Raw genomic sequence first — 14,889 nt, forward strand, 5'->3', positions numbered from 1 at the left:
TATAGCTACTTCCTTCATGAGCGTAAATAACGCTAAGAAGCACATGCTGCAATAATCCATTGTGCAGGCAGAGAAGAGACAGGATCTAACAGGCACAATGACTTATCCAGGATCAAGAAGAGGTAAGAATGAGGGGTTGAGTCTGAGCCCTGGTCTGTCTCCTCAAACCTAGTACCCTGGCTGCAGCTAAACCTTGTGGAGAGGGTGTGTTCGTGTCACTGTGTACAATGTTGGTATTCCATGGAGAAGGTAGGTGAGCAGTCAGCAGCCCACAGGACTATCTATAGCTGTTATTAGGTGAGGGGAGTCATCAGGGAGGCAATTCCAGGAAGTGAGGTCACTTCCTAATAGAACTTGGAACCCCCGTAACCAGGCACCCACTCTCTAGCAACTGCCCAACTGCCACTCACTTGGCAAGAGACAGTTGACAGTTCAACATGTTCTCCTGTTGTGTTCCCAGTTGTGGGGGCTCTGGTTCCCGGAGACCCTGCAGGGAGCGTTGTTCCAGACTCTGTAGACGGTTCACCACTCGTGCCCGACATCTCTGGCCGTTTTCAAGAAGATCCCCTCAGGTAAGTGAAGGTGGCCTGGGTCAGACCCATTCACGCCAGGCCAGCCTCCTCTGTGGGCCATCCCTGTGCAGCCCACATCCCCCCTCTTCATGTGGTGGATAGGGGGTCCTGCAGGGAGAACCGCGGGAGTGTTTGGAGCAGTGGATAACCTCGAGGTCCTGCTGTGATCACACCCCAGGGTAGGGCAGGCAGGTGGAGATGGGGCTCTAGAGGGGTCCCTTATCTATGCCAATGGGAGTCCTAGGCCCTCAGGCTGTCATGCCTTTTCCTTGCCAGTAGAGGTCTCAGCAGATCACATTCTGTGTGTCTGGAGTGGAGAGTCACAAGTTTTAGAGAAGCTGCAAAACAGGGCTCTGAGGTTTTCCCCTGGTGACTGGAAACTGTCTTGATAGAGCTCTGCACAGGAGAGCGGACCGGAGCCGACAGATGGGGTCTTCAATTCCACGCCCTTGCAGGCGGCACAGACACCTGAGATATCCTCAAGCCTGAAGCACCGCCGCAGGGTGAGTGTAGGTGCCCAATTGACCCAAACTCCAGGACCCCAGGGAGTCAACAGGACTCAGGTTCCAGAAGGCACCCTGCTGCTCCCCTGAGATCCCTCCTAGTGTCCAGTTCCCTAAGGAATCTGGGTCCTCGTCTCCTCCATGTCAGGAGCTGGGGCCTCCCAGGGCTGCACATTGTATGGGGACCGGGACTGCTTATCACAGAGATCCATGTCTTTTTTCTCTGGGACCTGGACTTAAAACCTTCCATTGCCATGGCGACGGTGCCACACTAAACATACCACATGTCCTGACATCCAAATCTTGCCCCCCCAGGAAAAGCCTGTGTGTTCTCATCACACATTGGGGTGTTCTGTCAGAAATCGCACGGGTGACACTGTTAATACAAGCATGTGCTGTTTGTCCTCTGCGAAGAGAATGACCTAAGATACTAATGTGCTTCATATTCCTCACCTGCAATTCTACTTTTCCTGCCAAGAACCTTTTCTCTTATTAATGTGAAAAACTTTCAGACCTCTGAAAAATGTGTGTGTGTTTATTTGATCCAAAATGTCAACAATTGTGAGCGAGAAAAATCTCAATGGGATGAGAGAATGCTCCTGAGAATGACAATTTTGCACATTATTTTATACAATACAAGCAAAAGTGCAGACTTATGTGGGTTGCATGAAATCCATGGGTGATAGATTAGGGAGACAGGAGAAAGCAAATTGGAGACACTTCTGTGATTGGAAAAAGGGTAAAATGATAGGCACATATTTCTTTTACAATGGTGGACGTAGGATAGTTTCAAGTCAACAATGAACTCAATAGCAACGAAGGGATCTCTGATCTCCGCAGAGCACAGAACAGTGCCTGAGCATGAGGTGTCCAAAATAAGGAAAATCCAATGATATGTTATCATAGAGGCAAAAAGGCAGTACACACACTTAGTTAAGGTAAAGATTGACCTTTGTCAGGGAAGATGCCAGACAAGGATCTGATGACCCATCATGAGCTCCTGTTAGTGTTTTAATTTCAGACCATCCTTTGTAGTTACTTCAGGTCTCTGAGTTTGCAAGGCTGCCTTGCAGGACTTCCCTGAGCTAGTCAGGTTAGCATGGGGCTCCTTTTTCATTCACACATCCTCCTTTTATTCAGAAATCAATACAAATTATGCATTGATGATGAGTGTTCGTGTTATGTCTTGCTGAACAATGGACCATTCCGGATAAGGTAAGACTCTAACCTTGAATGACATTCAAAGTGGAATTTTTATTATAAATCAAAATAAAAAGGCAGGTGCATGGGAGGCCATGAGATCCTATATGTTTTTGTTAAAAAATATTCTGTATCAATTTTATATTTTGAGCTAACATGAGCAGAGTCCGTTTGCTGCTTGTCTTAAGTTTTGGTATTTTGCATCTAGTATAACATTTACATACCGGGAACAAAAGCAAAAACATTAAAGCAGGAACACTGCTTAGGAATAGAAAATGTCGACTACTAGACAAGAAAGTGACTAAGGAAAATAAGCATCCCAGCCAACCAAAAACCCTTTGCATATATTTTCATAATTGCTTATTAAGCTAATTATATGTTTCCTTCTTCATCCACTGTTCCTTGTACTTATGCTATGTTTGAGCTGAAGAATTAAGACTCTCTACTGTTTCCTTACCGTACTGATCATTAGAATGTACTTGTCTAGTAGGTGGGAAAACTTAGCAGATATCGAAATTCAACAATTCATATGTAATAAGGTATGTAATAAAAATATAAAAATCAGTTGGTGTACATATAATCAATAACAGTTAGGAGATAGAAGAAGAAGGTTTGAGCAGCAGTAATCTGTCAGCATCCAGGCCTTGTTGACTTCTTGGGAAAGCTGTCAGCCCCCACGGCCAGTGGTTTCTCATCCTTGACAAGTCTTCAGTCTCCTTGGTGGATGGAGGGCAGTGTCAGTGACAGATATCCATTTATGGTTAGGCCTCTCATAAGGTAACATCCTTTTTAACACATTGGAGAGAGTCTTTAATTAATGTGTTTCAATAAACAAAATCTCCTGGTTGTAAGTTTTGGTCCTTGAAGTCTTTGTCTCTTGGGATTACTGTGAAATGAATGTCACTAATGTATCATTGCCTCTAACCTTCCTAGTGAGTCATGGATAGTAATGTAGAATTTCTACTTTTAGTTTTCCTTATATTTGGAAAACAAAAAGACTAAAAATCAGCAGTATTTTAAACAGAGTCATAACAATAATAACCATCTTCCCTTCATTTCGTTCCCTACCCGTTTTGTTGTTTATCCTGGTTATTTGCTAGTATTTTCGTGAATTCAGTCATTCCTTAGAGTTCTCTATTTCTTCATTCAGTTCAAAGATGTGACCTGCGTAGAAACCTGTTACTTAGAGTAAGTCAAGCCCTGACTGGTTTGGCTCAGTGGGTGGAGCTTAGACCTGAGGACTCAAGGGTCCCAGATTCAATTCAGGTCAAGGGCATGTACCTTGGTTGCAGGCACATTTCCAGTAGGGATTGTGCCAGAGGCAGCTGATCGATATTTCTCTCTCATCAATGTTTCCAACTCTCTAGACCTCTCTTTCTCTGTAAAAAATCAATAAAATATATGAAAAGAATAAAAAAATAGAGTAAGTCAAGAGTCCTTTTCATGAATTTTTCTAAAGATGTAACATATTTGAAAATGCAGTAAAGTAAAACAATATCTATGAACGACAAAACAAAGTGGTATGGCCGAAACCAGTTTGGCTCAGTGGATAGAGCGTCGGCCTGCGGACTGAAAGGTCCCAGGTTCGATTCCGGTCAAGGGCATGTACCTGGGTTGCGGGCATATCCCCAGTAGGAGATGTGCAGGAGGCAGCTGATCGATGTTTCTCTCTCATCGATGTTTCTAACTCTCTATCTCTCTCCCTTCCTCTCTGTAAAAAATCAATAAAATATATTTAAAAAAATAAACAAACAAAATGGTATGGTTATAGTTTTGATTGCAATGCAATTGAGGAAAAACTGCCTTTTTGGTAAAATATAACATTTCAAGGCAATAATTTTTGGATAACAATAATTACTGTAAAATTAGAGAGAATGATATGAAAATATATAAGTATATATATATATATATTTGGATTCAATACATAATTTGAATATAAAAGGAACAGATAGCATGTAAGATTTTAAAACATTGTCCATGGCTTCTTGTATTGAGAATTGGATATAATTCATCAACTTCCAATGTTTGTGCCACAAATACCCGGAGTCGAACTGCCAGACACCCTCACAGGGAACCATCCTCTTGGCTGGCCTGGTGTCGCTGACACCAAGACCACTGTTACAACAGAGTGTTTCCTATTTGAAATTTTCTTGAATCTTTGTACATTCCTTCCTAGGGCAGGTTGAAATCTTTAGAACATCCATTTTAATAAAAATATAGGTACACAAATAGCACAGTTATTTATATTTTTTTTAATTTTTTAAAGCTTCTCAGGTAATTTCAAGCATATTAAGTAGTCCTAAATTAGTCAAAAACGTTTCTCTAATAAGGAGAGAGAATAAATCCTTGAGGTACTCTAGGGCCCATTGGAATTGACTCAAAGTCATCTCCTGTTTTAAAAGTCTCTTACAATAGAAACTTTGGGAAGGTTGCAAATACACTTGTGCAAAACATTATACCATGGACTTTTTGTAAATCTACGTAAAGCAAACCCAGACTTAGGGTAACTAACTCTAAAAGATATTAATCATACTTGCAAGCAGTTGTAATATTAAGTATTTTGTCCAGACTACAGAATTCTCCTTAATTTACAGAAGCATTTAATCTTTGTAGGCCAATAAAATATTATATCTTAGTAATGTCATATGGAGGCTGACAATTCACCACACATAACACATAGATGAACACATATCTCACAAAGACTATACACACAATTTGAATTATATTTTTGGTAGAGAAATAAAAGAATATTTTTATATAAAACTTTCACAAAATTGTATAGCCTATACCCCCTTTTACAAACCTTTCCTCACCTTTTACAAACCTTCTTACCCATTCAGAAATAACTATCCTTAGAGAAACTTACATGTGACCTTTTCCCTCAAATATGACTCTTCATACCTCAAGCCTTCTATTGTCATAACTGTATAATTTCTTCCAACTTAACCGGAACTTTTAACTGTTAGGAGCATTAATTTCCAATCGTAAGCACAGAAGTGAACAAACAGCATTCCTTAGATTGACGTTGATGAACATATTTTAATCAAACTCTTACTTTGAAAAAACACACCTTCAGCAAAGCAAAAAACATTACATCAACAGCTCCAAATCCATTTTAAAGACCTTCTGCAATTAAAAAACCCCCAAAAGCAGTGAACTTCAGACTTGTCTAGCAATCAATATGTCAGTATTCATGTTATTTCAAAATGTGTAGATATTTAATAACTTTCATTAAAACTGACTAAGTTAGAAAGATATAGTTGAAAAAGCTAAAGAGATTTGTGTAGGTGGGTAAGGTATTGTTTTTTCTATTGGGATAAGTCATATCTTCCAGAGATCTGTATTTTTAAAAATGGCCTAGACAAGACGTCTTGGTGAACTCAGGTATTTTCACTTCAAGGGTTCTGGGACTTTGGTTGCATGAAGCCAATTACCTGTAAGACTCCAAAATGAATAGGGGAGGTTTGGAGAAAGTAGAAGGACTTTGTGGGCTTTGAATTGTTTCTGGAGCAAAACCTATGGCACCTTGAAAACTTCACTTGTAAAACAAGGATAGTCATTTTCAATACCTCAGGACCAATGTTGCCCGCCCCCACAAATGTTAGCAAGGGATTGACAAATTCATTCACCCATTTTTGGATGGTTTCTTTCTATTTGGGAATATTTTTCTAGTTTCCAGAAAGCTCACAACTCTGAGAGGTATAAAGACTTTCAGGTATATGAAACCGCCGTTTGTCTCCCCTGGAAATGGCAACACAGGGCCCAGGTACGAGATAGTCTTAAAGTTAATGGTGCCAAAGCCTCTTTATTACCCACTTTATATTGCAACCAGGTAATTGGTGTAACAAAAGAAGATTGGCTTCTTGTTTGAGGCACTCAGGGTCAAGTTACTCCCATTTGGTGAATATGTACCCCAAAAGAGAATTCTCACTTCACTGTGGGCTGGCCCCCCATCTTTAGGCAGACATATGAGAAAGCCTAGTGTTAGAGCCATGTCTGCATGTCTCTGGGCTGTTTGGGGCCATTCTGAGTAGGGTGGGTACCCTGTTCAGCCATCTCTCAGGGTCTTGTGGAAGATAATACTGAAGAAGAGATGATTAGCAAACATTCGGTCAGTCTCAAGCTTAGTTTCCTCCTGGAAGGTTCCTTTAAAATCATTACTTTCCCTTTTGGTTCAGTATCGGGTTCATTTATTCTAAGTATATATGTTACTATTCTGGAGAAAGCATCTGTCAGCATCACTGATTTCATTAAAGAGTAAAAAAACCCCACTCACTAAACAGGGGAATTGGGGGAGATTTGATAAGCAAACCATATATATTCTCATAACATTCCCTAGTTGGAAGGAAACAGGTTTTGATTAAAAAACAGACATTTGTAGGAAAGCTTTATTCCGATGGTGAAAGCAATTAATTGGTTGTGGTTAAAAACAAATAAAATAGCCTCAATATATACAGGGTACTTAGTGGCTTCTCCCCCTCCCCCTTTTTAAAAATAGATTTTTTACTGATTTCAGAGAGGAAGGGAAAGGGAGAGAGAGATAGAAACATCAATGATGAGAGAGAATCTCCAATTGGCTGCCTTCTGCACGCCCCCTAATGGGGATCAAGCCTGCAACCTGGGCATGTGCTCTTGACCAGAATCAAACCTGGGACCCTTCAGTCTGCAGGCGACACTCTATCTCCTTAGCCAAACTGGCTAGGGCAATGGCTTCCCTTTTAATGATCATTTAAAATTCTCCCAAAGTATCAGTGGGAAGGAAAAACAAGCTTGGAGCAGCCCTAGGCATGTTTCTGTTTGTATCCTTTTTCTAAATCCTGTTTCAATTTCCTATATCCCTAAAGTGTGGAGGCTTCTCTATAGGAGTTTTCTATAAACCTTATTTAGTACTTCTCTTGCTTTTGCTCCCAGAAACCAGGAGTATATTAATTGCAATAGGTTAAAATATCCAGGATTGCATGTTCCATCAGTTAAATTTCTCTGTGAACCAATCAGGGCCATAGAGAAAATGGAGGATGATTGCTGATTCCTCTCTGGCTGAGAGCAGCTTTTCTCCAAAGGGAGTTGGCAGAATTCCTAATCTCATTTTCCCTTAAGTCAGTAGGGAGGGGCAGTGGAGGGGACAGAAGGGGAAGAAAGAAGGGAAGGGAAGGAAGACATCTGGACAAGGAAGCTCAGAGAGCAAAATATGTAGGGGACGTGCTATAGAAAGGGGAGGATGGGGTGTTAGCATGTATTAGCTTCAGGAGAGTTGGAAGATAATCTCTGAAATTTCTTGTTCATTTATTTTTTAAAGAGAATTTGTCTCTGCTTCTCCTTAGAAGTTTCTAATTTCCAAATAAAGATGTGCATCCTATGCACTCAATCAGTTCAATTTTCAGGCCGCCATTGTTATAGTTATTTTTTTCTTTTTTTTTATTTTGCCTGTGAAAAATTAATTTAGGCACCCAAAGAAAACTGTATATTGGCCATTTCTCAGTTGATATTTTGTAGTTAAATCTTCCTACATTTACCCTTCTGTAAAGCACTTGCAAGTCAAGGCTTCCTATCAGGAATATTAATGAGGGCTGGGGCCTGGGAGTTCCCAGTCATGGAGGCACAACTTCCCATGTTAATTATAGGTATGCTTGTTGCTGTTGTTTTTATTGTTTGGTATCTGCAGAGTCTCAGCACAGTTTCTAGGAGTATTATGTAGTGGGTTAAAGTTTGTTGCTTTATGGGTTGAGCTGCAAGTTGCTCACTCCCCTAGAGTCTCATTCAACCTTCTTTGTGCCTCAGTTTCTCTCCTTGCTGACTACAACCACCAGAAGGGCTACCAGCAGAGGTGGACTAAACCTCATTAGTGCTCCCCCTGAAGAGCCAGTTAGTTTAATTGCAGTTGTGTGCGAATTTCCTTATGGGGCTCCTGCATGTCATGAGGAATGACCTCAGACAAATCCGCAAAGATCCTCAGTTGTCTAAGAACATCTGAGATTCATGCAGGAAGGAGGATGTGCCCCTTTATCTTCTGAGCTGAACAAGATCAGCTCTCACTTAAACAGCTAAGGTGTTTGCCCAGAAAGTATTACAAAATATGGCTCCAATAAAGTCAGCAACACAAGCAAGGGAAGGTCCTGAATCCAACAGACAAGTGTCACAAGTTCACCGGCAGGCAGGGAACTGGTGCGTCAATGGACCCTTTGCTGGATGCCAGCACCGGGTGTAGGTCTGCAGGGTGGTGCTGGGTGAGATTTTCTGGGATCCTGCTGTATTGTGCCAAGTAAATGTCCATGTCAGAAGCATTCAAAACTGTGAACAATTGTTGAGATTTTATCTGAGCCAAATGGTCATTGGCCTTGAATCAAAACCTCAATGGATTGAAATAATGCTCTGGAGAATGGCAGTTGTCACCTTATTTTAGATATTACGGTCAGAAGTGGCGATGTATGTGAGTTGCATGAAATCCATTGGTGATAGATTGGATGAAAAGTGAAATGACAGACATATACTTCTTTCCTATAGGGGGATATAGGACAGAACAGCCAACAATGAACTCAATACCAGTGAGGGGATTTGTGGTCTCCACAGAGCACAGAGTATCCAAAAAATAGGAAAATTCCTTTGACGTTCCAAAGCTATGTTCTTGTAGATTCCAAAAGACAGTAGACAGTCTCAGTTAAGGTAAATAATGACCTTTTTGCAGAAGATTCCAACCTAGGACCCAGCGACCCACCGTAAACAGCTTTTAGATAAAACGTTTTAATTTCAAAGCATCTTTGTGATAACTTTAGGTCTCTGAGGTTAAAAGACCATCACCCAGGCCTTCCCTGACCTAATCACAGATTAGCGAGTGGCTGCTTTTTGTGTGGCCACACTCTCCTTTGATTCACTCATGCCCCACTTCATGCACCAATCATGTCCCTCCTCTGTCCCACCACAGGAGAAAAAACCAGCAACCCTGAGTAGGAAAAGGTCCGGTAGGGTGCCAGCAGCTGCAGCTTCCTCACGAACTGTGGGCCTGGCCAGCACGTCCACGGTGCTCAAAACACTGGTCCCCCAGAACCTGTTCGCCACCTGGGAGGTGGACTGCTCCAGCCCCAGCTGCGTGCCCAGATGGTGTAGTCTCACTGTAACGAAGCTAGTGATCTTCAAGAAGCTGGCCAAGGACCTCAACTCCGTGGTAATTTCCGTGAGGATGCAGGACTCCAAGGGCATCCTGAGGTCCCAAGAGATTGTGCTGCCCCGCAGTAGACCAGTGCACACCAACATGGCGCTCACCTTCTCCCTGCAGTACAACCACTTCCTCAAGGGAGAAGGTAACAAGCTCCTGATCCTGCTGGAGCAGAGGAAGTGCTCTAAGAACAGAAACGTCCTGGGCTACGAGACACTGGCCTCTGGTGCCATCCACATGGCTGACGTCATGCAGCGAAACCCCAGGTTTGGCCAGATGGTGAGCCTCTTTCGCAGCATCAAGGAATCCTCCACTGTGGTGGCCGAGATCTGGATCTCCTCCCTGTGCAGTGAGCCCATCGAACACGAGGACAGTGCCATGCAGGTCAGCCCTAAGGCCAAGTCGGCAGGGAACTACGAGGGGCAGGATGAGCTGCAGGCCAGCGGCAGGGGAAAGCACAGACAGGACCTGCACAAGGATGCCTTGGAGAAGGGGGAACCAAAGAAGCAGCGGCCATCCATAGGAGGAAACCTGAAGCTGAAAGTCCTGGCGCTGTTTCACAGGTCCAAAGTGTCAGAGAGGGACCTTCGGTCTGACATGATGGGGAAACGCAGGAAAAGTGACCCATACCTGGAGGATGATGAGAGCGTCCTCAGCACCCCCAGGCCCAAGCTCAGGCCATACTTGGATGGCCTGTCAGACTCCAGTTTGCAGATGGAGATGTGGGGCAGCCACAGTGACAGGACCCAAGCAGAGCCTCTGAGTCTGCCCCACATGCCCGAGAATTCGTGGGCCCTGGGAGGCAAGCAGCCAAGTGAGACGGACAATGGATTTGTGGCCCACAGCACAACCACCAGCAAGGTGGACAACATCCAGATCTCCTCTCTGTCCATGCCGCCCATCGACCAGGAGGACAGCGCCAGGCAAGCCAGTCCCGAGGCTGAGTCCTCAGACAACTACTCTGAGTGCATGTGTGAGAGCTTCTTCTCGCAGCGGGAGGCCAGCTACCACACCGCTGACCAGGAGGAGGGTGACTGTGATGAGGGGCCTCTCATATTCACAAGGAGCACCCTGACCACGCAACAGAACTACCAGCAGAAAGTCCTGTTATGGCTGCGCACAGTCCAAGGTTCGGAGGAGGTCCTGGACCCTGAGCAGGACCATGGGGAGCAGGTCCCGGAGGTGGAGGAGGACCTGGACCTCCTGTATGACATGCTGCCGAACCCCAGTGACAGTGGCACAGACACTGAGGACGATGGCAGCGTCCTCAGCACCACCATACCTAAGCTTCGGCCATACTTTGAAGGGCTGTCTAGCGGCCCAGGCATGAAGGACAATCACAGTCTCCTCAGCAGCCCCAGTCCCGAGCTCAGGCCATACATGGAAGGCCTGTCAGACTCCAGCTTGCCGATGGAGATGCGGGGCCTCCACAGCACCAGGATCCAAAAGGAGCCTCTGAGTCTGGCCCACCCGCCTGAGAACGCGAGGGCCCTGGGAGGCAAGCAGACAAGCCACAGTGACTCACAACTTGTGGCCTACAGCACACCCACCACTAAGATTCGAATGGCTTCCCTGTCCCGCCAGCCTATCAATCAGGAGGCCACTGCCATGCCGGCCAGCACTAAGGCCCAAACCTCGCATAACCACCTCGCCAGCACATCTGAGAGCTGCTTCTTTGAGCAGCCGGCCAGTCACAATGCCGTCCACAGGCAGTCCCAGGAGAATAACTTGGACCAAGGGAATCTCATAGTAAGAAGGAGGTGCATGAACAGGCAACACAATTACCACCAGGAAGCCGTGGCATCTATGCTCAGGGCCCAAGTGTCGGAGAAGGTCATATCCTCAGAACAGGCCCTTGTGAGGCATGTCCCCAAAGTGGAGAAGGCTCTGCACCGTCGGTATGATATTGTGCTGAGCTCTAGTGACAGTAGCCTAGACACGGAGGACGATATCAGTGTCCCCAGCACCCCAAAGCCCAAACTCAGGCGATACTTTGACAGCATGTCAAGCGATAGTAGCTCTGACTCAGTGGCCCACACAACTCGCTCCCCTGGGAAGCAGCTGGCACAGCTGGAGGACAACCGGGAGGCAGGGTCCTCCGCCCAGCATTGGTTCACCAAGAAGCTGCCATCCATAGTGCGCTTCACCAAGTCTCTGGTCCTGCCCTCCAGCAGGTCCAAGAGGAAGCAGGCTGGCCACCGGGGCTGCGGCACAGCCCTGAATGAGTGGGTCAACAGACTGGGCAACGAGAGCCCATACCCACAGAGCCAGTGGCAGATCCCCAGGAAGCCCATCCGTGACCAGCTCCACAACATCCTCATTTGCCAGGACAAGATGCCCGAGAACATCATCCTGGTCAACACCTGCGCCTGGCAGGGCCAGTTACTTTCGGACATCCTGCAGGGGCACTCGCTGCCCGTGGTGTGCACTTGCTCCACAGATGACGTCCAGGAGGCCTTCAGCATCATCGTCTCACACATGCAGAGATACTGCAACTGCGATTCCCAGGCCCTGACGCCTGTGAAGATGGCGGTGGCAGGGGCACAGCCCTACTTCAACGCTGTGCTGCGGGTCTTCGTGAGGCAGCTGTCCCAGCAGCCACCCCAATGGCTAGACTACATGCGCTTCCTGGTCATCCCGCTGGGTCCCCACCCGTTGGCCAGCTACCTGGGCTCCATGGACTGCCGCTACAACAACTTCTTCCAGGACCTGTACTGGCGGGACATGTTCAACAACCTGGAGTCTGAGAACACCTTGCAGGACACACAGGACGTTGTGTCGAGAATCTCTGAGTACGTTGCAGGGGCCAACTGTGTCTACCTGCTGCCCATTGCTGAGGCCATTCTCATGTCTAAGCAGCAGCGCCCCAATGAAAAGTCCACACAGCTCATCCCCTTTGTGGGGGCAGTGAAGGTTGGAAGAGTGGAACCATCTGCAGCCATGTCAGGAGGCTCAGATGATGTAGTCACCTCATGCTCCGGTGAGCTTCTGTCCCCTACCGGGAAGGCCTCACCCAACACACTCTCCCCCGCATCAATGAGTGGGAGCCTGTCCTCCACCAGTCAGAGTGTCCATGCACACATGATGGAGCTGCAGGTGGATTACTGGACAGCAGCCCAGCCAATAGATACGAAGAGAGTCACAGAGAAGAAACAGCTGCCTACCACCAAAAACACACTCAAGTGCTTCTTCCAGTCTGTCCAGGTCAGCAGGCTGCCCCGCAGTGGTGAGGGCACAGCAACACCTGCCTTGTCCATGGCTGTGGTCACCAAGGAGAGAAAAAAGAAGGCGCCCAAGAAAACCACGGATGAGAATTTGGAGTCCCAAAGCCAGTGCATCCAGGGCATTGGTCGCCTGGTTTGCAGGGCCAAGCACCAGCAGAGCATGCTGCCGGTCGTCATCGATGGCGTCGAGTGGAATGACGTGGCGTTTTTCCAGTTGTCAGCCCAGTGGTCCTCCCACGTCAAGCATGTCCCCATCTGCATCTTCGGACACAACAATCCCACCTTCTAGCCCTGCCCCTTCCCCTGCCCTTCACTCTGCCTTGGCCAAGACCAGAAGGACCCAGCTGCTTTTCTGTGAAGAGTACAGTTTCCTACAGACACAGACCCTGGGAACGCAAAGAGAATGTGCTCACAGCCTGGAACCTAAGGGGGTTGCCCCTCCCTGGGAGCTCCTCAATGCTCTGTTCAGTAACCAGAAGGCTGTGGCGGGTGGGACTCAGGAGGGCAGTGTTGAGCTGGAGCATCATGGAAGATGTGTTTTGGCCTCCGGATGCCCAACATTCTCAGTGAGAAGGGTTCTGGCCTTGAAGACCTGCCCTTCCAGGAAGCCAGGACTCTGCTTCCCTGGGAGACAGCTCCAACCTGTGCCCAGACTCAGAGGTTGGCAGCCAGAGGTCAAGGGCTAGCCTCTGATGGCAGTATTCTGAGCAGAACTTGGAGTCCAGTCAGCCCAGCCCTGGGGAAACAGCTGCCCGACAGCCAACTGGTCTAGCACCACCTACTCAGGGTTACCAGTGAACTCCAGCCTCACAGGCAGAAAGAGAAAAGACCTGTATGGTGCGCATCGCCCTAGCACACTGGCTAGACAAAGTGGTCGATTACCTGAAGAGGGAACCCACCTTCGTTCCTGTTACTACAGAACATTTGTTACCACCCAGCAGCTGTGGAACCAGTTATTTACCAGGTGAGCCCCTCCCCCTCCAGAGCACATGCTCACCAGGCCACCTGTTGGCTGTTTGCCTTCAGGTTACTGCAACTCTCTGAGTGTTTGTTCCTCTGAAACCTCCCAGAAGCAGGGAGCAGGCTCATAGGGTTATTGTAGGGACTCGCTGGGTTCCTCCCTGGTAAGTGTTCTCTGGGAGCCTAGGCAGTGGAGAAGTCTGCTGCAGGGGCTGTGATTGAACCAACTGGTCATTTTCTCTTTCTGTTGAAGAAGCCACTGCCAAATTGTGATTCTCTTTGGGGCCTTGGGTTTAGCTCTTTTCTAATATTCCAAAGAGATTGGAGATACTATTAGGGGGTCTCTGTCCCAGGTGAATCCAGATTAGAGATGCCAGGGGTGAGCAGTGGGGCCCAGGCTCACCCAGCAATCTGAGGTGGGGCTGGTTTGGGCTCATTCAATCAGCACGTATATTAGAAGCCCTGCCTGGTACAGAAATGTTTCTAGGCACTGACCATAACCCAGTGCTCAGAGCAGACCCCAAGCCTGCACTCCAGAGCTTCCTTCTGGGAGGGAGCGATTCAGTCCCACTAGGCTGCACAGGCTCATAGTGTCCACAGAACACCTGATGTGACATCCTCCTGGCCTCCTCTCCCTATGGCTGCATCTTCGCGCATTGTGAAGAGGATGGTAAACCTCTGTTCAGCAGAAAACGTGAGTCAGTTTTGGATCCGATCCATGAGGGGAGTATGGAGACTGTGAATTCAAGGTGTTGGCAAAACCATGGATCCCACTCATGGTGGGATTTCTGCAAGAGGCAGAGGTCGGAGGGCTTCCCTAGAAAAAAGGACATGAGTCAGACAGCTGTGCAAGTGGATATGGGTGGTGTGGGCGAGTGGGAAGGTCAGTGGACAGACAGCCCCTCAGACAATTCATAGCCTTCCACTCCTAATTCTAGCCCAGTCTGCACCCCTATCCCGGGACCTTGCTCCCTAATCTGGTAGAACCTCCGCAGTGGCAGCTTGGGGTACCCCACCCTGTGGGAGTTGAGTTTCAGTGGGAGGCAAAGAACCACACAGGACAGCTAGTGAATGAGGCAGCATGTAGGTGCAGGAGCCAAAGTTTGAGGTGATAGGAAGGCCCTGGGGTTTGTTTGTTTGCTCACTGGTCAGTATTCCTGAAGCACCTGCTCAGTGCCAATGAGTGACATGAACTGGGTGGACACCAGGCCTCTCAGTCCTAATGGGAGGGAACAGGGACACTGCGAGAGCATGTCAGGTTCCCCTGAAGAAGGGGACAG

The 14,889-nt window shown here is 47.0% G+C and overlaps 1 protein-coding gene across 1 annotated transcript; it reads left to right on the plus strand.

Moving 5' to 3' along the window:
• Nucleotides 1-227: 227 nt before the first annotated feature.
• Nucleotides 228-12,938, plus strand: LOC308532600 (phosphofurin acidic cluster sorting protein 2-like; the record flags this gene model as incomplete). The annotated part of the gene is made up of 4 exons (XM_081110114.1): nucleotides 228-249; nucleotides 461-572; nucleotides 9,281-11,428; nucleotides 11,600-12,938. 4 exons carry the CDS (start codon nucleotides 228-230, stop codon nucleotides 12,936-12,938), a joined length of 3,621 nt encoding a protein of 1,206 aa, XP_080966240.1.
• Between the last annotated feature and the right edge of the window lie 1,951 nt (nucleotides 12,939-14,889).

This window comes from Myotis nattereri, assembly GCF_964212035.1.
Source record: "Myotis nattereri genome assembly, chromosome: 16".
In the NCBI taxonomy this organism is placed as follows: domain Eukaryota; kingdom Metazoa; phylum Chordata; class Mammalia; order Chiroptera; family Vespertilionidae; genus Myotis; species Myotis nattereri.